Genomic DNA, 24870 nt, shown 5'->3' with positions numbered 1-24870 from the left:
ACATTCATCTCAAAGTATGGGCAAATCAGATCTTTTAAATATACGAATTAGTGAACTACATAATAATGTCATGGAGTTAGACTGCAATCCATTACACTGATCTGGGAGCAAGCCCCATGAAACTCAATGAAAAAGGACTATATAAGAACCAAAGACTGGTGGGAGGGGACATGGCATACCTTGTTAGCAGCTACTAGCACTTTGTCAAGAAACCGCAGCCATTCAAAGATAAAAACTGGTCGCTTTGCTTCTGTGATTTGAGCCAAAGCCTCTTCATTTAATAACAAACTGTGAGCAAGCTCCATGGCTGGCTAAAATCTGCTTTTGTTACAGGTGTACTTATTTCCTAATAGAAAACATAACATAGAACAATTATTATTATTATTTTCTTATTCCTAATAGCAGTTTACAAACAGCTCATTTACTTAATATTTGATTATATCTCAGATTGTCAAACACTTACATGAAGTATCTGCACTGATGTATTATTTCCTTAGTACCAGCAATGCACATTGCACTTTACAAACAACAGATTTGGCAGGTCCCTCACCAAGGGACTTACAACAGAGGAAGTTGAGGGAAATGGTGGCAGGGATAAAAAGGGAGAGGATGTGCTGCTATTTAATTACACATTATTCAGCTTAGTTACCATAGGGTACTGGGACTAGATGTTGTTCCAATGGGCTGCCAGAGAATATGTGTTTTGTGGAGGAAGTACAGAAGGTGGTCAAATGGAGGCATTCTGGCAGGCAGTTCAAGGCACTGAGAGCAGCAAGGGAGAAAAGATGCACAGGGTCAGAGTGAATAATTTTGGCAGCAGAATGATGCATGGATAAATGCAAGACAACAGAAGAGCCATGAAAAGAATGCAGTAGTCAATATAAGAGATGACCAAGGCAATGGACCAGAATTTTTGGTCATATTTTTGTAACATAGTAAAAGAAGAAATGATTTGGCAATGAAAATGGAGGGCAAAGGATTGAGAAAACCAAGGCTTCAAGCCTGATCAGTAGAGCAAGGTGATGTTATTAACGATTAAGAATGAAGGAAGAAGGAGATGGCTTGGGAGGAACCAAGTTTGATCTTGAGTCCTTCTGAGTTTCAAATAACAATGCAAAACCTAGACAGAAATATCAAAGACACACTTAGAAATGCACTAGAACAGGCACGGTCAACCTCAGCCCTCCAGATGTTTTGGGACTACAATTCCCATCATCCCTGACCACTGGGCCTGTTAGCTAGGGATCGTGGGAGTTGTAGTCCCAAAACATCTGGAGGGCTGAGGTTGCCTATGCCTGCACTAGAATGAAGAAAGTTCTTCTTAGGTAGAGTTGGGTGACATCAGTGCATTGTACTGAAAGCCATGATATGTGATAACGTTACTCAGGGACACTGCATAGGGACAGAATAGCAGATGGCCAAATACAAGCACAGACATCTGAGAAACCAAAATGAAGAAAGAAAACAAAGAGAGTTTCCGCCTCTAGAAACACCAAAATATCAACTAGACAGAAAGAGAGCCATCTGAAAACAAAATCAAGGAGATCTAGGACATAAAGCAAAGTGAAACAAGTAGGGGAAAGTGATCTACTGTACCTAGATATCAAAGAGGAAGAGAACAGAGTAGAGACTTTTGGATTTGGTGATGAGAAGGCAAAAGCAGTGACATGCAGCTGGCAGACTGGAAGGGGGCCAGCAACAGAGTTGGAAAAAAAAGAAGTTTAGCTCATGAAAGTAAGCAGGAGTTTGATGAAAAGGAGAGGGGGAGGGAACTGTACAGTAGTCAGACCTAGAAAAGGGATCAAGAGTTGGTATGTTTTAATAAGGAAAACAGTGGTGCATTTGAATGTTGAAGAGAGGAAGAAAAAGATAGGATAACATAAAAGAGTGATAATGACAACAGAGATGGTAATTAGGAGGGCACAGGATCAAGGATAAACATGGGTTAACTAAAGATAATAGGGCAGTCAACTCATCAAGTGCAATGGAGGAAAAAATGTCAGAGGGAGAGAGCGCGCATTGCCAGGCTAGTAATAATGATTATGGAACCTCTATTTGGCAGTCCTGTATTCATTTACCTTGGAATTAAGTCCTATTGAACTCGATGGGATTTACTTCTCAGTAGACATAGAACTGTACTGTAATTTGGAATTTCTGTCATTCAGAAGGGCCAGAAGTATTATCTCAAGGGTGTGGAAAGCACATTTACTGTCTGATTCACTTGCTCTGAGATGATATGCCGGGGAAGTCACACATAGATAGGAAAATTAAGACTATGTTTTAAGAGTACCAATACATTATGAGATTCCTGTACAATCCTGTCCTCTGCTACTGAGTAAAACCAGAGTTTGTGATCTCAGATTCCCCTGCTGAATTTATTTAAAATATTCTCCACAGAAATTTCCAAGTCAAATAACAACCATAATAAAATCAAATATCAATTTACATACAGTATGCAAAAAGACAGGAACAAAATAAACCATGTAAGTAAAAGAGAGGGGCAGGGAGAATAACAGCAAGGCAATGAAGGCGGAATTAAAGCATCAAAATTGTAGGAAGGAAATTGCCTGTCACCAGGTGCCTAAAAGCTAGGAGGAGTAAGTGCCAGTTAAATGTCTCCCGGGAGAGGATTCCACTGCCAGGAGTACTGCCGCTGAAAAGGCTCTATTGCTCATCGCTTCCCACCTCAATAAGGACAGGGTGAGATATGAATGGGACATAAAAATAAACTGAGAACTGCACCACTGGAATCAGCGACAGAGAGCCCAGAATATCTGCAGCTGCCATTTATGCAGCAACCCATGCTTGCTGCTGCATAAATGGTGTGAAACTGCTGTAGCTGCTGGGGATGCCCCCAAGCGCTTTAAAGCCCCGCTCAGTTTCGGAGGGAGGTCCATCACCTCGTGTGCTTTGCTTTGCATGCAGAAAGTGCGACTCCCCCCCCCCCCCCTAGTAAGAAATCCCCGAGGGGCCATTGCCAGTCAGAGGAAACGGCAGTTTCGGATACCCAGCCCCAAGGCCTGCCACCCTGGTGTCAAGGGCAGCCCCAGCGATAAGGAAACCCGCCGCCACTCAAAACTCCTGCCCGCCCCTCTCGAAAGCGCCTGCCTGCCCTAAAGGCCGAAGCACCCCGCCGCGAAAGCAGCGCACCACCTTAACTTGACCCCGCTGCCCACCCGTAGGAGCCGCCGTTGTTCGTTCCCTCCTCCTCACAGGGACCCAGTTAAAGTGCCCCCCCTCACGCCACCCAACCGCCACCCCTGCATATTGGCCCCGCGGCTCTTCTCCCCCCGCCCCCCCCGCAAGTAAGTCCTTCGTCTCCCAGACCCACCTCTTCCGCCAGTTCGCGGTACCGCAGACCACTGCGACGTTTGACAGAAAGGGGCAAACACCTGACGTCGCCATAGCGCACCGCTCAGTAACCGAATCCCTCTCTCCCCACCAGCTGAGGAAGCGCCGGCTGCCGCGCAAGCGCATTCCATACCCGGAAGCTGGCCGGTAGAAGGTACGCATGCGCAGTTGCCGAGAGACTGGAACGCAAAAGGGCTAGGCTTCGGGGAGTGGAAGAGGCGCGCGGAGGCTGGTAGGGAATAATGATAAAGAGCTGGTGGTGTATTTGAGCGTTGCTGGCGAATGTTGGGCAGCTTGTTAGGTCAGGCTATGGGCATCTGCTAGCCATGGGGTTTCTGCATTGGGGGGGGGGTGGCGGGGGGCGGTTTGGACTAGATGACCCTAAGGCTCCATTGCAATTCTGTGCTGCTAGGATGGCTGTATGCAACTTCCACGATCAAATGCAGCGTGTTTCTGAATACTAGTTGCTGGGGGGACGGCAGGGAGAGAGGGCTATTCTCCACACCACTATATATATGTGTGTGTGTGCGTACTTGCAGCACAGAGGATACGACTTAATGTATCCGATGAAGTGGACTCTAGTTCACGAAAGCTGATGCTGTTAATAATAACACCTGTATAGGTGCAGGGGGTGTAATTGCACTTGTTTGTTATTGTAGTATGTATTCTTGTTTTGTTTTTTGTTTGTTTTGTATATTGTAAGCCACCCTGAGATCTCTGGATGAAGGGCAGTATAGAAATTTAAGAATTAATAATAATAATGCATTAGTCCTTCAGCAAGCTTGTTCTGTTATTTTACTATGCACCGCAGGATGTTAGACTAGAATATAGACCTTTTATCTGATTCCACAGGACTCTTGTTACATTCAGTTAATATGGGGAGACTGGGATAATCATGAGGGGCTGTGTTTAATATCTAAAATGTATGACACCTTTTCTTTGCTAATGTGCATTCTTGGCAGGGAGCAAGTCCTCTTGAATCCAGTGGGGACTTGCTCACTTGCTAGATAAATACAGAATTGTGCTGTATGTGCCAGGCTACCATCCCACTTAAGGTATAAGGCTTTGGGGTGAGCAGCCTGACTGGCATGATGATGTTGGGCATCAGTCATAAGAATTTTTCTAGTATTTATGGTGCCACAAGGCTATTTGTTGCTTTTGCTTTTCAGTTGTTTATAGGTGGGATTTCATCTAACTGAGCCACCACATTAATCTCTTTTTTATAATATTTTTATTCATTTTCAAAACATTTTTATACAATCAATTCACATTTTATCACACATTCATCAATTTTTGACTTCCCTCAGTTTCTCTGCCAATCTTTCGTTTAAATTTATATTGTTAACGCATTTCTAAACTTATTATTGCCTTTAAAAATCACCTCTCACTTCTTACTCTCTTTTTTACAATATTTCTTAATTTTGTTTCACAGAGTCTCTTGAAAACCCACAAGCGTTATCTGTACATCACCTATGCTTTTCAGATATTCTGTAAATCTCCCCCAGTCCTCGATGAACTTTTGGTCTCTCTGGTATCGAATCTTCCCTGTTAGTTTGTCCAATTCTGCGTATTCAGTCAATTTCATTCTCCACTCTTCCACCGTTGGAATTTCTTCTTGCTTCCATCTTTGCGCCAGAAGTATTCTTGCTGCTGTTACTGCATATTGGAAAAGTTTACAATCTTTCTTATTAATTTCATTACCTACCAATCCTAGTAAGAAGGCCTCTGGTTTCTTAACAAACGCATATTTCAACATATTTTTCAATTCATTGTATATCATTTCCCAGAAGCCTTTCACCCTTTTACACTCCCACCACATATGATAGAAAGTTCCTTCTTTTTCTTTACATTTCCAACACTTAATACATGTTTTATACATTTTAGCCTGTTTTACTGGCGTTATATACCATCTATATACCATTTTCATTATATTTTCCTTCAACGCAGTACCGGCCGTAAATTTTATCCTCTCATTCCATAATTTCATCCAATCATCATATTGTATATTATACCCAAAATCTCTGGCCCAATGTATCATTACCGATTTGACCTCTTCATCTTTTGTATGCCATTCCAGCAACATTTTATGCATTTCTGACAAATTTTTATATTCATTATTCAATACCTCTGTTTGAAATTTTGATTCTTTTCCTTCATATCCACGCTCTTTACAATCTTTTTTAAACATTTCATTGACCTGATAATAATGCAACCAATCATAAACAAATTCTTTCACATCTTCATAAGATTTCATTTTCCATCCCCCCCCTCTTACTATCAATTCTCCATATGTTATCCATCCCCCACTCATATTAATCTTTTTCACACTCATCACTTCTAGTGGTGAAATCCAGTGGGGGGAGTCTTGGTTCAAGCAAATTTTTATACCTTTCCCATACCTCTATCAGGGATCTTCGGAAGATGTGGTTTTCAAACCCTTTATGAATTTTCTTCTTTTCATACCATAAATATGCATGCCAACCAAATCTATTATCAAATCCTTCTAAGTCCAACAACTCCCCATTCTCTAGTTTTATCCATTCCTTTAACCAACAGAGGCATGATGCTTCATAATATAATTTCAAGTCTGGCAGAGCAAATCCGCCTCTTTCTTTCGCGTCAGTTAGTAGCTTAAACTGAATCCTTGGCTTCTTGCCCTGCCAGAGATATCTTGAAATTGTTTTTTGCCATTCTTTAAATACTAATGCCCCCTTGATTATCGGTAGTGATTGAAATAAAAATAACATCTTTGGCAGCACACTCATCTTAATCGTAGATATTCTCACCCAAAAGGATAATTTCAATCTTCCCCACACCTCCAGATCCCTTTTTATTCCATTCCAAACAGGTAAGTAATTGTTTTGAAACAAATCAATATTTTTGGGGGTTAACCATATTTACTAAAGTTAACTTCACTTTATTCACCACTTCAATCCCTGTCTGTTGTTGCATTACCTCTATTAGTTCTTTAATCTAAAGGTTCAGTGCCCCTACATTAATCTTTAACCACATTAATCTAAAGGTTCAGTGCCCCTAAAGTTCGCTCTCTTTCTAGGAACACTAAATGAAATTATTATTATTAATTTTTTCATTTATACCATGCCCATCTGGCTGGGTTTTCCCAGCCATTCTGGGCAGCTTACAGCTTACTGTTCCTCCCACCAGAGCACTCTGAAAATTGTGGCAACTATTAGCTGTAACAAAGTCACAGTTTGTTTTTGTTAATTTGTATTTTATAATAATGTTTTTAATTGTTGTAAGTCTCCCAAGCTGGAAGAAAGTTGGGATATAAATACTGTACATGAAATAATAATAATATTTTTCCGAAAAAAATCAGTGAAAACTTTAGCTATTTTCGATGCATTCTAAAAGCTAGAAAAATATTGTTTATAGGCAAGAGGTCTGCAAGTGGAGTATTAATACCAATCATGGGAGATGAAGAAGATGACTACATGTCTGATTCCTTTATTAATGTTAAGTAAGTGCAATGTTTTTCTAAACTTATCAAACTTGTCAGTGCCTAACACATACACTAATAATTCAAGCTATTTGTGGTGTTTCAGATACAGAACTTTTCAATTATTTTTTGAAGTAAGAGGTCTGGCTAAAATACTTCAAGTTGATATCACCTAGAAGAGGGTTCTTCATCCTTGAGTCCCCTTTCGTTGATGGACTAGAGCTGGCCAGGGATGATAGGAGTTGTAGTCCAACAACATCTGGGGACCCAGGTCTTGCAGTCTCAAACCACATGCAAACGTTGTTCTGACCTCTGTCAGTTCCTTTAGCACACCATTGTAAGTAAGTAAGTAAGTAAGTAAGAAATTTTTTATTTATATCCCGCCCTCCCCGGCCAAGACCGGGCTCAGCGTGGCTAACAACAAATATCAAATACATTAAAACACAATCAAACAACTGATTAAAATACAGCTTAAAAATTAGAATCAGGATAAAATTAAATGACTGCCCACAAATTACAACCATAAGGGTCAGGAACCTCAAGTATTCATCAGGGCCAGCTATCTATGTTGGTCCCACATGAGCCGATAAAAGGGCCAAAGAGGTAACTTACAGAGTCCCATAGAGGGGGGGTCAAATTGGGCCCGGACCGAAGGCCAGGCAGAACAGCTCCATCTTGCATGGACTAACTGTACTGACTGCTTCACTCTTTTTCTGCACCAACAACCTTTCCACCAGTCCTTTCTTTGGGACAAAAAGAGTGTTAATCTCTTGTATAGTCCACTTTTCTGCTCCAAGAACACCTAGCACAGAAGTAGTTTAGATTTCACTTATCCATCTCTGAATTGGATGTATCATTTTTTTGGAAAATCAGAGAAAAGGACTTTCCAAGAGGCACAATGGCTGTTTCCCTTCAATTTCCTTGCCATGCCTTTCATATACCAGTGTGTTCTGTGAGCATATTACAGCAACAGAAATACCACTGTGTGGTGATTTTATCATACCATGTAATCTATCCTTGTTCCATTTCAGCGGAAGAAAAGAGAAACATATTCTTCTTGCAAGGATGATAATTACAATAGAAATTGGTGGTATTCTGTTTGGAGACTGTATTAACCCTGCAATCTATGTACACTTACCTGGAAGTGAGCCCCATAAAACATTGAGGAATGTATTGTTAAGCATTACATGTGGTTCACTGAAAATGCTCTTAAAACTATATTTATTTCTGTAATTGCTATATAATAGTTTGATATTTGGACTTGTTCAGCCAGGACATCAGACCAGGCATGCCAATGCTGAGGCGTACAAAGGAAGTGTTTAAGAAAGAAGAAAAACAAAAGGAATCTAACGAGAGAAGTCGGCAAAAGAGTATAAAAGAGCAGGAGAAAGAACAACGTGATACTGTTTTAAACATTGCTTTGGGAAACGAGAATAAAGGCTTTGCTATGCTTCAGAAGATGGGCTATAAAAGTGGTCAACCTCTTGGCAAAAGTGGTGAGTTTCTCAGCTTCCCTTTTTCTGAATAAGACTGTATCATGGTATTATTATGGTTGTTGTTTTATTATTAATTTATAAACCTTTTAATGCCAAAATAGGCTTCAAAGTGGTTTAGAAGTATAAAAGCCAATGACACAAGCATTAAAATATAAAATTAAAATACACAATCAATCCAATTAAAACAGAAGACTTGGGCTGAGAGATCATGGGAATGTCTGTGTAATAGACCTGGGTGATTTTTCAATACATATTGTTCAGTTTTTGCCGCAACCAATCATCAGCAGGCCTTGCCGCAGCAACCAATCACATGCCCAATCACCGCTGCCAATCCTGCTGGCTGCTCCCCCCCCCCCCCGCTAGCCATGTATAAGGCAACCCACAATTTTTGCCTATTATTTCTAAGGAAAAAATATAATCTTAAACATGGGGAAATATGGTACTTCTTTCGATTTTGCAGCAAGCCCTGGCTCAGCAGGCCAGCGTGACAGACCAGTAGGCATGATTTATAGAGATGGTGGCTTGGGGCTTCTTGCTGGGAACCCCCTTTCCCCTTCCTTACCCCCGTGAAAGAAGAAATGGGGGTTGTTTTCAGAGTAAGAACAAAAAATGTTGCCCTGTTATTTAACCCTTTTTCTTTCCCTCCGTCTCCCCTTCTGCCTGTGTGTGTGTGTGTATGTAAGTGCCCTGATGCCTTTACTACCTGTCTGAGACATTGACGGAGCCCCTTTCCCTGTGTAAAAGTAAGGGGGGGGGTTGCTGCGTAAGACATTTTTGGTTCGCCCTAAATAGCTTCCCTCATATAAAAAAGGATGTGTTTTTTTAAAAAAAAACACCACAATAATTTAAAGGATGATATCTCATTGATTGATTGCCCTTCCTCCTTCCCTTTGATAAAAAGGGAGAAGTTGGTGGTATAATAATAATAACAACCACCACCACCTCAGATTCACAAACAAATCAGCAGCCCTGGGTCTGCTGGCCAGTGGTTGGGCCAGAACATTATTCCCTTCAGTTCTGCAGTCCCAGGTCCAACTAGCAGTTGGAACAGAGTATTCTTTCTGGAAGGGAGGAAATAGCAATCTCCCTGGAGCTGCTTGTTCTCTGGCTGGTGGTTGGACCCGGCTGGTCTTCCTCTTGCCCTGATACTTTCCCTGGGAGACAGGGAGTGCTAATGAACAGAATGTCAAAGCAAAATAAAAATCTTCAAATAGTAACATAAATTTATTGTGAGGTTAGAACCAGTATAACTTACATCTTGAGGGGAATTATTCTACAACATTAATGTAGATATAATTGTTTTTTTTCCAAGTTATGGGGAAGGCCTGTTATCTGTTCAGTAAATTTCATTTCTCCTGTAGATATTGTGTGAAATGATGTACGTACATGAAAGATACAGAGAACCAGTGCAAAACAATACTTGGAGTGTGGACTTTGACCAGGCTAGACTCAAATCTCTGTTCAGACGCCAAGTAGATAGCCTAAGGTGTGTCATTAACTCACGGTCTGATCCACTTCACAGGGTTTGTTGTAAAGATAATGTGAGAACCCCATTACAAGCCACTCTGAGCTCCTGTGACGAAAGGAACACAAATGTGTCTAATAGTGATGATCATGTGTGTTTTTATCAACCGTGACTGCTCTTGTTTTCTGCAGGAAAGGGGATTGTCGAGCCTATTCCTCTGAACATTACCACAGGTTTGTGTCCATTCTCTCCTTTTTAATGTTTTAAAGTTCAAACACGGTGCCTCTTGATGTGTTAACTAGCGCTTTGAACTTGGAACAGGCAGAAGTGGGCTTGGCCATGAAGAAGTGAAGAAACGGAAAGCTGAAGAAAACTTGGAAAACTACAGGAGAAAAATGCATATGAGGAAACAAGCGGAGGAGCAGACGGCTGACCTCTTCAAGTAATGTTCAATTCCTTGTCTTCTCTTTGCAAATAAGAATTGTATGGTTTATGGGAAGGATTGTGGCTTCATGGTGGAACACGTGCTTGCATGCAGAAGGTCCCCTGTTGAATCTATGACCTCTGCAGATACGGCCAGACGAGACTCTTGTCTGAAACTCTGAAAATTGCTGCCAATCAATTGAGGCCAGCAACAGCCAGCATAATGGTTTCTAGAACCATTGGCCATGCTGACTGGGGCTGATTGGAGTTGGGAGTCCACATCATCTGGAGAGCACTAGGTTGAGGAACAGTGCTGTGTGGGGTTATCCTTCCCACAATGCATAAGAAACTGCCTCATACCAAATTAGGCTGCTACTCCATCAAATATCGCCATCAGGTATTGGCAGTATGAACTACACCAGGGGTAGTTAGCATAGTGTCCTCCACATGTTATTGGACTCCAACTCCCACAAGCCCCAGCTAGCATGGTCAAAGATCAGGGATGATGGGAGCTGCTCACAGTGATCTGGGTCCCAAAAGGTGTGTGTAATATAGTATTTGGGTTTGTAGCACTTCTAAACTGCCCATCGTACAACTCCCACGATGGTGAACAAAACAAATTGATAGATACATATACACCAGTGTGGTGTAATGGTTAAGAACGGTAGTCTCGTAATCTGGGGAACCGGGTTCGCGTTTCCGCTCCTCCACATGCAGCTGCTGGGTGACCTTGGGCCAGTCACACTTCTTTGAAGTCTCTCAGCCCCACTCACCTCACAGGGTGTTTGTTGTGGGGGAGGAAGGGAAAGGAGATTGTTAGCCGCTTTGAGACTCCTGAAGGGGAGTGAAAGGCGGGATATCAAATCCAAACTCCTCTTCTTCTCTTCTATCAGTGTAATATCTCAACCAGTCCAAGTTATGTTTATTGGTAGTCATGTTTCATTTTATTTTTAAGATTGAGATTGAAGACCAAACAGGAACAACTTCAAGTAAAACGAGACCTTGTGAAAAGTCAGAAAGCCTGTCAACAACTAGATATGCAGAAAGTAAGTTTAAATAAAAACATTTCTTTCAAATGTTTTTGTGCATTTGTGACCCGAAGACTTTGGATGGGTGTCATTTACTGAAAGTAAGTATGCATAACCTACCAGACCAACTTTTTTACGAGCTTGTCCACCCACCCACGTCATCGTAAGCCAAGTGTGGTGCATCGACAGGCCGAAAGCAAAAAAGAACCAACTCTCTTCTGGTTTACTTCCCTGCCTGGCTTCCTGTTTTTATTGTCTAAGAACTACATACAACATAGACATGGTCCCCATCTTTTCCAGAAAATGTTTTACTGCTTCAGTGAATTGAAAATGCTAATATAATCTTTGCTATAATGCCTTGTGCTGCATTTTCATTTTTTCAGGTTTGAGTATGCAACAAGTTCTGAGACTGCTGCTACTGTTATTTTTTGAGCATTTTGCTTTTCCAGGTGTGCAAAGTTGCACCTTTTTCTCTTTCCAAATTGCCAAGAAATTGATGGGGTGGGGTATGTTGGTTGTTACTGCCAAACTTTTGCTTTAAAGGGCCTTGAATCCCCCAAAGAGATGTGGTTCTGGTTACAGCCAGAGGAGGAAAAGGAAGATGACGTGGATGCAGAGGAGGAGGAAGAAAAAGAGGAAGATGAGTTCGACGTAAGTGTAGGGTTTAGATACCATTAGAAGCTGCATTGCACTTCAATAATCTAAATCGGGGGTCGGCAAAAAAATTTAGCCGCAGGCCGGTCCACTGTGCCTCAGACCTTGTGGTGGGCCGGAGAAGCGGCATGGGGGCGGGGGAGCTGGAAGAAGCGGCAGGGGGGGCAAGTAGTCCTTCTCCCCACCCCCCAGCCCCAGCTGCTGAACTTCCCAGGGGCTGTCACCACCGCTGCCGCTACTTCTCGTGGATAGGCAGAGTGATCTCATCCACTCTGCTCTCCGGCCCACAGGCGCACCAGGGCAGCGGTGGGGGGAAGATGAGCAGTGCGAAAGGGCTGGTTCCGGAGAGGGGCTGCTTAAAATGGCGCTCAGCCAGCTCAGCCTAGCCCCGCCCCCTTCTTCCTCTATGCAGGGAGGGGAGAAGCCAGGAGGAGGGAGGGAGGAGGCACCACCATGGTGTGTGTGAGGGAGAGGGAGGGAATGGAATGGCGCAGGAGAAAAAATGGCACAGCCCAAATGAGCAGAATCCCCACGCCGATTCACAGACAGTCCGTAGGTCAAATCCTGAAGGCAATTGGGCCTGATCCGGCCCGCAGGCCTTAGTTTGCCGACCCCTGATCTAAATTAATAAGCTAAAATAATTTTAAAATTAATGCATAATCCATTTATGCTTAAAGGTGTATTTCATTTGTCAAACACAGGAATCAGAAAAGTTAATCATGTTGACAGCGTATCTAAGGGAAGAACACCTCTACTGCATTTGGTGTGCAACAACCTATGATGGTAAGAAAAATACCAGGTATTAATAATAGCTGAGCCCTCTTCTTTAGTTGGTCTGTTAATGTAAACTAACAGTATCTAATGCCTTGGCCAAAAGATGCATGAGTCACCTTTGCACAACGAAAGCCTCCATGTAATATAAACCTAAATTTGTTTCTTTGGGAACCTTAAAGCTTATTGTATTCCCAATTTTTTTCTTTGGAGTTGTTTGCAAGAGGAAAAGAAATGATGCTCTTAATGTACTTGTGTTTGAGGATGCTCACCATAAATGGAAACCCCCCTGCTCTTGATAACTGCAGGCCATATCTGCAATTAATTTCAACAACCTTTTTAGTATCACTGTGTGTGGCTTGTTTGATCTTTTCTAATTTACAGCTCTCTCTCCCCAAAAGGCTTAGTATCTCAGTCCAGTGTGTTTTTCTTGTGACAACTGTATAATGCTCTTTTTAAAAACCTTCCAGATAAAGAAGATTTATCCTCAAACTGTCCTGGAGACACTTTTGCAGACCATGAATAACTTTCCTAAAGCAAGAAAAGTAAATGCTGCAAGATCGATCGAGCATAAAGATATCGAACAGTTCAGAAGACTGCATATATTTTTGTAGGGAAAAGGTTTTTGCAATGTATTTATGTATATATTGTAACACTGGAACTGTGCTGAAGTCCTATTCACTTGGAAATATGGATAGAAAGGAGCTACACACCAAGAAGATCTTATAGGAGCTGCATAATCAGTTGACTGTCAGCTGTGAACTCTAGGTACTTAAAAACAAAAAAAGCTTATTTGTTATTTTTGTGAAAAACACAGCAGACAGGATTGGGTCGATCCTCCTTTACACCCCAATCAATTATAGAAGAAGTGGAATACTGATCTAGTGCAGAAAAGAGAACAGGAGGGCTGAAAAGGTCCAAAATGTGTATATAGAGAGGCCAGAAATAAGATCAGGACACTTAGGTTAAAATCCTTCATGTACTAACTTAGGAGTAAGTCCTGTTGACCTTGAGTGCAAATATTCTAAATATGCCTTTTACTGTTGACCAAACTGCTCAGTTTTGTAATTTTCGGTGTTTTATGCCAAAGGTCTTTCAATCCATTTTCCTAATGTCAGTGAAGGCTTAAAACAGTTAATGTTGAACTGTTCAGTAGCTATGGGTATTTGTATCACTATTTACAGCTGAATGCATTTGTTGTGTATGTATATGTCTAAACAGATTTATATCTGGGGTTTTTTACTAACCTGCAAATTGGCTCAAATGTATAAATACTATACTAGGCACACTGAGAACCCCATACAGTACTGAAAACAAAAATAACTAGCTGTACTGAAACAGGAGGTGGCAGCTAATTATATTTTCCCTGGGCAGTTACAAGTTAGTCCATCTGATGTTGACTCTGCCATCCTCCCGTTCTCTTCTGAGTTGGTTCTTTGGTTAAAAGGTTTTTTTAAAAATGCCTTTCTGGCTAAATTAGTTGATGGGCTTCTATTTAAGGTTAATCCACTTTACTGCCCATGGAAAACGGCATGATCAAGCCAACATTAAGGTAAAGTGTGAACCAGACCACTAGCTTTACATGGAAGTAACCTCTAATGGACTCAGTAGGCCTTACACCTGAGTAGAAGTGTTGTATTTTTCAGTGGGGAAGTTTCAAGTAGATGAAACGCTCAATGGCTTGCCAAAGTGTTCAGGTTTGGCTAGATTGTGCCTCAAGTTATCAGGAGAAAGAACTTGGTGACAGTACTAATGTAAGCAGAAGGGTGGCACCTAGTTCTAGTGTGCATTAAAAAGGAAATAACACGTCTCCTTGCAGTTTGATTCCTTTCTGTTATATACAGTGTGATGCACTGTACCTTTCTCGATAGTCTAATAGTGAACCGCCTGCCAGACTCTATATAGAACACAATTTTTCTGCATTAAGCAGTCACAGTGCAGCACCCATTACTGGCTGCATTTGGTATCTTCTACTAATTACTAATTGCGCACAGGGGTAGATTTTCACCAAGATTTTCACCCGAGAGGTGCCTCTGTTCAAGTGCATGGCCAAGAGGCGCTTGAAGGTAATCAAACTCCATGTAGGCTAGTTCTAAGGGAAGGATTGCTGGCAAGATATTTCCTGCATACAGACATGCCTCTCCCTTTGTATGCCATGTAGCTTCTAAAAGAAATGAACAATGTGGGGACTTTTTAATGCACGCCATTTATTAGGAAAGAGAAAGCAGCTACTGAACAGTAGCATAAGCCATGCATACACAACAAAAACATTACAATTTCCCAAGATGTGAGAAATACATGCTTCGGTTGAAAAATTATATTGTAAAATGTGCTTCTTAACACTGTACCAGTGATTTAAAAACAAATTTAATATTCACTACAATGTTCCATGAAAGAATTCAAGTTAAAGATTTACAATAGATTCGGTTTCATCCGGAATCCAGTGTGAATATTCTCCTCTGGTGTTGGATGATGGCACCGAAAAGCTGTTCCCTGTGAACTAGGTGCAATGGAATTACTCAGGAGTAAGTTGACACAGCTGCAGCTTTATGGTATAAAAAACTCATCAAATCCTAGCTGTTAAAAACATCCCTTTGCAATGAATTATTCGCAGCACAAACTCCGTAGATTTCACCAAGTTATTTTCACATGGCTTGTAAAATCCAAATCAAGAGAGGCTTTGAAAGCTTTGGACTGTTGTCTGGATGCACTGGTGGACTGGATGAGGTCAATAAAGTGTATATGAACCCTGGCAAGACCGGGGCTCTTTGGAAGGGTGGTTCCCATGTTTGGGAAGTCACTAGTTCTGGATGGGGTTGCATGTAGCTTGGGGATACTCCTGGACACATCTTTGTCACCAGAGATTCAAGCATCCTTTGTGGCTGAGTGCCTTTTACCAGCTTCGTGTGGTTCACAAACTATGGCTATTCATGTACAGGGATCGCCTGACTACTGTAGCCCATGTGTTGGTAACCTCAAGGCTGGATTACTGTAATGTTGCTCTTTGTGGGGCTGCCCTTGGGTTTGGTTCAGAAGCTCCAGCTGGGGCTCTGCTTGAGAGCACACAACACAGCATTGTTAAACAACTGTACTGGCTTCCCATTACTGCTCAGGATTCTTGCGTGTTTATAAAATCCTGAACAACTTTGGTACAGGGTACCTCAGGGATTGCCTGGAACTCTTTTATCCCAGCTCAATCACTTGAGATCACCTGCAGGAGCATCTTTGGTTGTTCCCCAAGCTGGTGAGGCTCATTTGACAAGAAACCCCTTAAGAGCCATCAGCCCAACTTTTAAACGCCTGCTGAAAATGTTTCTGTTCCTCTCAGCCTATGAAGGCATTTAACAAGACATCCATCCACAATGGTTAGTTGATGTCTGTTTAAGTTTCTATTGTATTATTATCTTTTGCTGTAAACCACTTTGCTATACAGTGGTGCCTTGGTTTAAGAACAGTCTGGTTTAAGAACGATTTGCTTTACAAACTCTGCAAAACCGGAAATAAGTGTCTTGGTTTGAGAACTTTACCTTGGTCTAAGAACGAAATCTGAATGGTAGAAGGGCACCGGCGGTGGGAGGCCTCATTAGGGAAAGCGCACCTTGGTTTAAGAACGGACTTCTGGAACGGATTAAGTTCGTAAACCAAGGTACCAGTGTGTGTGTGTGTGTGTGTGTGTGTGTAAAAAATGATGCAGTGATATACAAATATTTTTTATGAATACAATCTATCATGAATCATTATTTTTTTTAAAAAACAGTTCTGATTTTGATACCCTTCCAAAAAAGATCTGATTTGGATACCTTCCATTTTTTTTCTAGGTTGTATTGCAGGAAAGGAATTAAGTCTGACAGAAAAACAGGTTTCCCTTTATCATCCTTCTGCTTAAAAGCCAAGTGTCCAGACAAAAAGGGCTCAGGGGCAGAGCATATGCTCTGCATGCAAAAAATGTCCCAAGTTCAATTCCCAGCAGGGCTGGGAAAACATCATCTGAAATCCTCAAGACTTGCTGCTCATCAGAGTAGACAATATTGATGAACCAATGGGGCAACTGAGTATAAGGCAGCTTCCTATGTCTTACCAAACCACAGCTAGGTTTTCAACACAGGCTTCCAAGCTGAGAGAGCTCCAAAACCTCGACTACTTCAAAAGCCTCATATTATGTCACTCGTATTATTTTCCTTTATTATTTATTACTAGTAATTATTAAATGCATATGATGACCCATCAATAAAATAGGTGGAATTTTGGAAACAAACACTTAATCTTGCAGATAAAAAGTAAAAGAACTCTCCTGGCAGAAACCAAATAGAAAAAAACAAAAAAAAAAAAACCCACAAAATTTATATACCACTTGATTGTAAGAAAACCTCTAAGCAGTTTACAAAAAAATGAAATAAAACACTTTAAAAATCTCAATAAAAAGCACAGGTATTTAAAAACATTGAAAAGTTGCTTAAAAGAACCCATACCTAAAAAGAGAGAAAGCACATGTGGCTTCTACGTATCTGGACACGCTTGCGTAAACAAATGTGTTTTACGCAGATGCCAAAAAGAATGTGATGAAGGCACCTGCCTGATGTCTACAGGCAGCAAGTTTCAAAGTGAAGGTGCTGCTGCAGTAAAGATTGATGTCTTTTAAGTATTATGAGGCACCTGTAACAGTGCGGGTTAATGTAGATTGAAGCATTCTTGAAAGGTGATCCTACCCCTAATACTAACACCTTGAACCTGGCCTGGTAGTAAATGGACAGCCAGTGCAGTTCTTTGAGCAAAGCTGTTCTATGCAGAGGATCTCTTCCTGCTAGCAGTCATGCAACGGCATTGTGCACTAACAGCATATTGCGAATCAAGTTCAAGGAGTGCACTGCAGTAATCTAACCTTGCAGGTAATCTAACCTTGAAGTCACCAATGCCTGAACCACTGTGGTCAAGTTCTCTCAGTCCAGGAATGACCAAATCTGTCACAGCTTGTAAAATGGGCTTCCAGCCACTGAGGCTGAGCCTCCCATGAGAGAGCAGGACAGTTTTTAAAGACAGCCACACATACAAGGCACAGGCGTCTAGTTCTGGCTTCGGAGAAGTTTTGCCTCCACAAGAGCACCCTGCAGCTCCCCTCAAAGGCCACAGCAGAACATATAGCAAGAGGCAATCCAGAGTTAAATTTCTAGGTGCCACAGTTTTGATTCAGACGAGATTTTCAATATTAGCAACAGCAAAAGGAACCACTACCTTTAGACCAAAATTCTGCAGTTGTGTTTGGACAGGTATTAGTTAACAAGTGTGTGGGCTATACTGCCTTTTCTTTAAAATATGCAAAATGGCAGGTGCCGATGGTCTGTCAGATGGCACTTTTGAAAGCAGTTTCTTAATTAGAGATACCTGCAAACAAAGGAGAGATTGTTTTTTTATTTTAAATTACAACAAGCATGGAAAAGACAACCTATAAAAAATGCTTTGCCACAGTATACCTCTTCTGGAAACTCCTTTGTAAACGGTTCTGGAAATTCGCCTTTCTTTATGTTCTCGAATCTCTGAAAAATAATACACAGTGTCACTTAAGAATACCTCGTGTGATGCAATTTTCACTGGCCAAGTTCAAAGCTGCCATTTTGACACAAACAGCTGCCCAAGTTCCCAAACATGGAAAACTGAATTCCTTCCACATTTGTACATGGGATAAAGGAACAGGAGTTGAGTGTGCATACACACTTCATTCTTCTTGCATGGAATGGAACATCCAATATTGTGTAGTAATATCACTGATACCCGTTTGGGATATGCCAAAACGATAAAAGACTCTTCAAAATGAAGCCTGGGTTCTTTCAGCAACAGGGACTCACAGCACTTACTGCAAAGTACAGTGGTACCTCTGGTTACATACGCTTCGGGTTACAGACTCCACTAACCCAGAAATAGTACCTCGGGTTAAGAACTTTGCTTCAGGATGAGAACAGAAATCGTGCTCCGGCAGTGCAGGAGGCCCCATTAGCTAAAGTGGTGCTTCAGGTTAAGAACCGTTTCAGGTTAAGAACGGACCTCCAGACGAATTAAGTTCTTAACCCGAGGTACCACTGTATCTGAAGGTTCTGCATTTCATTACCCTGTTCTCCCTACAAACACACAATGCCCCAAGTTTCAAGGCAGTTTGATAAAACTTTGTAGCAGTGATACATGAAGGAAGCAACTCATGATTCAGTTGGGGTTCAAGACATCTGGAATATTGAAACAGTTAAGGAACTTCCCAATGAGTTAAGAGCCCTGGGGGGGAAACCGTAATGTTTGGTGTCCGAAGACATAAACATCCTTGTTCCACTTGTGTTGAAAACTATTGCTGTTTCACTGTTACTTAACTTAGTTTTTATATATATATATATATATATATATATATATATATATATACACACACACACACACACACACACACACACACACACACATACCTCCAGATGTTTTTGGCCTACAACTCGCATGATCCCTAGCTAGCAGGACCAGTGGTCTGGGATGATGGGAATCGTAGTCTCAAAACATCTGGAGGGTCGAGTTTGAGGGAGCCTGTCTTCAATAAACAAACAAACATGAAGAACTCCTTCATGCCACACATTTATTGGAGGGCCCTCGTGTGTACTCATAGGGGCTTCATTCAGGCATTCAAAGGACACATGAAAAGGGAGGGGCAGAGCCTGCCATTGCCCCTTCATCACATTCATAAATCAAGTGAGAAAAATGCCTGAAGGGAGAGTTAATGATTACAACGAAGTCTGCAAATGGGATACTTTTCATTTTCATTTTCAAAAAACATTTGGGAGCAGAATGAGAAACATTAGTAGGACTCCATAACAGCTGGAGCACTTGCAGACTCTCAATGTTCTATGTCTCAATTCCATTTTCCAATTTAGTAAAACAACATTGCTTAAGGAACTGTTTGAAGGAAGGGGTGAATGGCTGGTTTGCATTTCCCATTCCTCAACAGGAGGAAAGGCTGGTAATAAATTTGGATTGAGGTTCCTTTTGCAAAAAGGCACACGCCTCAGAAGCAGCCTCTTGAATTTATAGAAGCAAACCTTTCCTTGAGCAGGCCAGTTGGTGGCAATTCCTGAAAAGTTATGGGTTTCTTTAGAAAGCAGTAACCTTAAACATAATACTTTTCAGATACAGGTTTTTAAAAATATAATTTGCTTGCTAAAAACCATGATGCTTTATGGGCTGGGGTGTAGTGGAGATTCTTGGTCTCAAATTGGGAAGGGGGAGGCAATGCATCTGTAACCCACTGCCTTTCATCCCCCTGCACAACAAGCTCTATCTGGCCTGCTCTCTCATGGTGTGTACCTGCGAGTGACAGAGCAGGAGCAAGAAAGACAAGAGCAAAGCAACTTTCTGGCGACCTAGAATGGAGATGGACCATTTATACAAGCTGCATTTGTATCACGCAAAACAACTGCCAGCATCTAAGGCAACAAACCTGCATCCTGTGCGCTCTGTGGTAAGTGGATGGAGGAGGCAGCGGCCAGTTGGTTGTTCTCCCCAGCAAAACTTCCCCTGTCCCCCTAACAAAAGGTAAAGGTAAAGGTACCCCTGCCCGTACGGGCCAGTCTTGACAGACTCTAGGGTTGTGCGCTCATCTCACTCTAGAGGCCGGGAGCCAGCACTATCCGCAGACACTTCCGGGTCATGTGGCCAGCGTGACAAAGCTGCTCTGGCGAACCGGCACCAGAGCAGCACACGGAAACACCGTTTACCTTCCCGCTATAAAGCGGTCCCTATTTATCTACTTGCACCCGGGGGTGCTTTCGAACTGCTAGGTGGGCAGGAGCTGGGACCGAACGACAGGAGCTCACCCTGCCGCGGGGATTCGAACCGCCGACCATGCGATCGGCAAGTCCTAGGCGCTGAGGTTTTACCCACAGCGCCACCTGCGTCCCAAAGGTCCCCCTAACAACTCTGCTGCTATTCCCCAGACTATGAAGGAAGGAACTCCAAGAGGTCAGCTTTTCTAGACCACTGTCCATTAGCAAGAATGCATAGACACATGAACATGCCCCTTCATCCTTCTGTCCTGCCCCTTTCATCTCCTCAACTTTTTGGAGCCCTGGTTGTGCATACATATTTTCTATACATTTCTGAGAAAAAAATATGTGTTGTTAACAAAACTTTTCAGATTTACCTCAGGTTTCTCATGATAAGTTTGGAATGTGTAAAGCATTTCGAATAAAATTAATCCTAACGAAAAGATATCCACTTCCTTTCCGTATTTGTTCCCCACCTGTGAACAATGCAAACATGAACACATTAGGTCATAAGAACATGCTCTAACAGGAACTTTTCATAGAGCTTAATCATACAGGCCTTATGCACTTCAAAGCACATTTTGACATTTTTTTCCTGAAAACTAACTACAGGATCAAGGCAGTTGGTTCTTTCCCAATTCTCCACTCAGTCATTAAGCTAGCAGAATGTTTTGGAGACGGCCATTCCCTCTCAGTCTAACCTAACTTAGAGGAGTTGTTGTTGTAATAATGGGGTGGTGGTGATGGTGATGATGAATGAATGAATGAATCTTTATTTGTGGCAGCCATTGGCCATAGCAATAAAACAATATGATATAAATACGATATAAAAAGAATAGAAATAAAAAGTCAATTATATTAAATATTTTTTAGGGTTTTGAATCAGTAGTCAAATAGTGGATCTTATTCTGATTGCCCCAGCTAAAAACCTTGCAACCTTTGCTGTCATCTTGCTCTGCCAAGAGAAAGGACACTGTGGCAGTGGTTGGGCACCCTGGAATAGACAATAAAAGAGGGGTGATAATCTCATTCCTCAAGTCTTTATAAAGAGGGTAAGCCAGAAGGGCATGTGCCACCGATTCGGTACTGCCATCTCCACAGGGGCATAAGCATTTTTCATGGGGGTGATGATGATGATGATGATGATGGTCACTATGAGTGTGAACTTGTGTACGCAGAACAAATTTACAACTGCCCTTGGAGAAAAGTGCCATTGCAAATGCATGGATCCAATATTAAAAGTATTACCTGTTCAGGAGCCATGTATAGTACTGTTCCCCTCTTTTCTGTTCGCTGTACTGAATGGTCATCTACACCTGTGGTTACCAGCCCAAAATCACCAATTTTTATTTTATTGTCTCTAGACATTAATATATTTATTGGCTGGGTGGGGGGGGGGGAGAGAGAGAAACAAACAAACAAAAATATTCAGATGTAAAAGTCATTAAACTCTGGGTGAGTCATCATGGTCTACTCAACAGTTATCCTGCAGTGTCTGAACCACCTCAGCTTCTTATTTGCTTTTTTAAAGAATATGCTGTGCCTTTCAAGTTCCCCTCCAAAATGAAAACGTCTACCTTGTACTCGAAGTATATTCCAGATTAAGCCCACCCCCAATACAACTGAAATCATAAAATAAAATAAATACATCAATTGTATTATTAGCAGGAGAGCAAATAAAACAAGTGGGTCAGCTTTAAAATACCTTGCCACAGCAAGAGATGAGGTAGTATTGATCTAAAAGTAATGATGTTATGAAGAAGTGTTGGTCTGAAATTACCTCCATGTGGAATTCATGCCACTTGCAATACTGAGAAGCCTACATAGGCCCAACCTAGCAATACTGGATGACAATTGAAGAAGAGGAACCAAAAACTGATGCTATGCCAAAAATTTCTCCTGACGTTTTTCTTACCATTTGCCATTTATGAGAAATAAAGGAATGAAATAGTTCATATTTTACTTTTTATCATTCACACCTGATATTGTAATCGTCTCATCTGCATACCTTGAGATCTCGATGAATTAAGTTTTGAGAATGAATATATGAGACCCCTTCCACTATTTGCTGGAATTTAATTTTGGCATCTTCATGATAGCTTTCCTTTGCACGTTCCTTACTAATCCAATCTTTAAGTGTCCCCTTTTCACAATATTCCATCACTATGAAAAGGCAGTCAGCTTCCACCCTGCAAAAAATAAAACAGATGACTGATCCAAGCACCTTGTTCACATCCTCAAGCTTTACTAACTCATCCAACACAACAAGACTAAACAGTGCTCTGTAACCCTTTAGATTCATCTGCTGTAACAGCAGTCATGATCCCGGGGTGGGGTGGGGTGTGCAAGCGATTTTATCCTCAAAACACTTTGCAAAGTCAAAGACAGCTACCATCAATTTTGCCACCTCCTTTGGGCCAGACTATAAGAGGCCCTGCACTACCTGGAAAATCTATGCTGGATGGCACAATGAGGATGCAATGGAGGCAGCAAAGCAGGGAGGCTAAAAATCAAAGTTTTTTTAAAATTTAAATTGGATTTTTTAAAAAAATTAAATCAGATTTTTAAAATAAAATGCTTTTGGAGGAAAAATATTTCTAAAAATAGTTTTCTACTTAAGTTACATTATAGTCTCTAAAGACTATTCATCATGAAATAAGGATTTGTTTTAAGTTTTTCTTGTTTGCTAAAACTCAGTGTAAGTTTTTTTATTATTATTGTTTGGCTGGTAAAATGTACGCCTAGCCACTGAGGTCACCAGGGCCTTTAGTGAGAGAGTTGGATCCTAGCACCATCATATTTATTTATGGGAAATGATTCTGGGACCAAGAGAGTTTACCTACAGCTACAACTGTTCTTAGAGTTAGGCAGTGAACTGACAAGCAAAATATAGTAATAAATAAAATAAATAAAAAGATGCCCGGTCCTAAAGTGAAGCCACTGCCAAAATGCTTAGTTTATTATTTTTGTCTTTGATTTGTCTCTATTTTTTTTAAAAAAAGGCCTCCATGGGTCTTAGGGCAATAACATTAACAACGCAAAATTTAGAATAGGAACTCAATCAAAATGATCACCCACAAAAAATAATAAACGTCAGCTAGTGGGAGGGGGTGGAGGAGGAGAAAGCGAGTGGCCAGCCTTTTGCTCGGTCCTTTGAGTGATAAGCACAGGCCTGACAGCCAGCTGACTCTCAGGCACTTCTGAACCCTATGCAAGTGATTCTGACAGGTGGGCAAGAGAACGCGACTATCAACATGGGGTGTCACAAAGCTGATCTGGCCCATAAAGCCAAAATCTTATCCACCCCTAGTTTACGCAAAAAACAAGAATACATGGCACCTTAAAGGTAAAGGTACCCCTGCCCGAAGTCCAGTCGTGTCCGACTCTAGGGTTGTGCGCTCATCTCACTTAAGAGGCCGGGAGCCAGCGCTGTCCGAGGACACTTCCGGGTCACATGACCAGCGTGACGAAGCTGCTCTGGCGAACCGGCACCAGCGCAGCACACGGAAACGCCGTTTACCTTCCCGCTATAAAGCGGTACCTATTTATCTACTTGCACTTAAGGGTGCTTTCGAACTGCACCTTAGAGAGATTCTAATTATGCAGCGGAATTACCTCTGGTCACTATCCTCTGGCGATGGGATATTATCTTTCCCGATCCAACAATTATAATATTGAACAATATATTCATGCTCAAGCTTTGCTAAGGCTTGTACTTCCTTTTTTGATTCTTCTTTTCCTCTGGTTTGGGGTGGGGGAAGGGGGTCAGAAGGGGAAAAGAGTATTGTTAAAAATGTATGCAAAACAAACCCTAAATATGTGAACAGGTAACTCACAACTTACATGCATTTAACCTGTACCCATTCAACGTTATGTGTGTGGCATATTAAAATAAAAAATAAAAGGGGGCAGGCAAGAAAGACTTTGGCAATGGTCCACCCGCCATTGGACCCAATGTACTTTGACTATATGCGATTTTGGTTCTACATGCTGTACCCAGTACGTAACCCCAGCTTAAGTTGAGAGTGGCCTGTACTGTAAAGAGGATTATTTTTAGACCACTTTTTTAAAAAGGGCTTCTGATTTGGAATGCTTAGGTCGACTCTGAATAGAATTTAGTTGGATGCAACCATAGTTATCCTCGTTACAACATAGAGCCCAGGAACAGAAAGGCAAATGGCATGTCCTTAACCCAGTCACTTGCTCATGCATTAGCACAGTGGTTGATGGACTTCAACTCCCATCAGCCCTGGTCACCCAGGGGTGATGGCACTACATTGACTACTCCTGCATTAGCAACTGAGCCACTGTTGAGCCTAACTCTTTTAAACTTTGACTTACAGTGCCCCGCGATTCCTCTAAAATTAGAACTAAAATAATTTCACATGTGGAAAACAGCACAAATTGTTAAAGCTTAAATTAGCTTAAATAAAATAAGCAA

General features: G+C 41.6%; 3 protein-coding genes across 6 annotated transcripts in view; 1 reads left to right on the top strand and 2 right to left on the bottom strand.

Annotated features, from left to right (window-relative positions):
* Positions 1–3485, bottom strand: part of HEATR5B (HEAT repeat containing 5B) — a 45083-nt gene extending 41598 nt beyond the window's left edge. Inside the window, exons 1-3 of one of the 2 annotated variants that reach the window (XM_028724204.2) lie at positions 3332–3474; positions 650–762; positions 180–346 (exon numbers count right to left, since the gene is read on the bottom strand). In XM_028724204.2, coding sequence (XP_028580037.2) covers positions 180–305 — 126 coding nt within the window. In that variant the 5' untranslated portion in view covers positions 306–346; positions 650–762; positions 3332–3474. Of the gene's footprint in view, positions 1–179; positions 347–649; positions 763–3331 lie in introns of both variants that reach the window. The other variant, XM_028724203.2, reaches the window with a different exon arrangement.
* A 33-nt stretch (positions 3486–3518) lies between these two features.
* GPATCH11 (G-patch domain containing 11) lies at positions 3519–14455 on the top strand. 3 transcript variants are annotated; one of them, XM_028724259.2, is made up of 9 exons: positions 3519–3583; positions 6745–6829; positions 8078–8304; positions 9961–10002; positions 10091–10211; positions 11148–11238; positions 11764–11871; positions 12576–12657; positions 13116–14455. In XM_028724259.2, exons 2-9 carry the CDS (start codon positions 6780–6782, stop codon positions 13169–13171), a joined length of 777 nt encoding a protein of 258 aa, XP_028580092.2. In that variant the 5' UTR covers positions 3519–3583; positions 6745–6779; the 3' UTR covers positions 13172–14455. The 3 variants fall into 3 exon arrangements, with proteins under 3 accessions (XP_028580092.2, XP_028580091.2, XP_028580094.2); XM_028724258.2 differs by having other exon boundaries at positions 3560–3652; XM_028724261.2 differs by lacking the exon at positions 3519–3583 and having other exon boundaries at positions 8056–8304.
* Positions 14456–14832: 377 nt separating this feature from the next.
* The window catches only part of EIF2AK2 (eukaryotic translation initiation factor 2 alpha kinase 2), a 53942-nt gene continuing 43904 nt past the window's right edge, over positions 14833–24870 (bottom strand). Inside the window, exons 15-20 of the mRNA XM_077925712.1 lie at positions 24045–24170; positions 22438–22618; positions 21678–21812; positions 20807–20905; positions 18114–18176; positions 14833–18024 (exon numbers count right to left, since the gene is read on the bottom strand). Coding sequence (XP_077781838.1) covers positions 17917–18024; positions 18114–18176; positions 20807–20905; positions 21678–21812; positions 22438–22618; positions 24045–24170 — 712 coding nt within the window. The 3' untranslated portion in view covers positions 14833–17916. The remainder of the gene's footprint in view (positions 18025–18113; positions 18177–20806; positions 20906–21677; positions 21813–22437; positions 22619–24044; positions 24171–24870) is intronic.

This window comes from Podarcis muralis, chromosome 3 (genome assembly GCF_964188315.1).
Source record: "Podarcis muralis chromosome 3, rPodMur119.hap1.1, whole genome shotgun sequence".
Lineage (NCBI taxonomy): Eukaryota > Metazoa > Chordata > Lepidosauria > Squamata > Lacertidae > Podarcis > Podarcis muralis.
Note: the sequence above shows the minus strand (reverse complement) of the source record. Positions and strands in the feature narration are given on the sequence as shown.

What these genes read in the sequence shown, in the direction of transcription:
- GPATCH11 (XM_028724258.2), top strand. An exon ending in CAGACGGCTGACCTCTTCAA is followed by an intron (nt 10,212 to 11,147) that starts GTAATGTTCAAT and finishes TTTATTTTTAAG; the next exon opens with ATTGAGATTGAAGACCAAAC. An exon ending in AACAACTAGATATGCAGAAA is followed by an intron (nt 11,239 to 11,763) that starts GTAAGTTTAAAT and finishes TTTGCTTTAAAG; the next exon opens with GGCCTTGAATCCCCCAAAGA.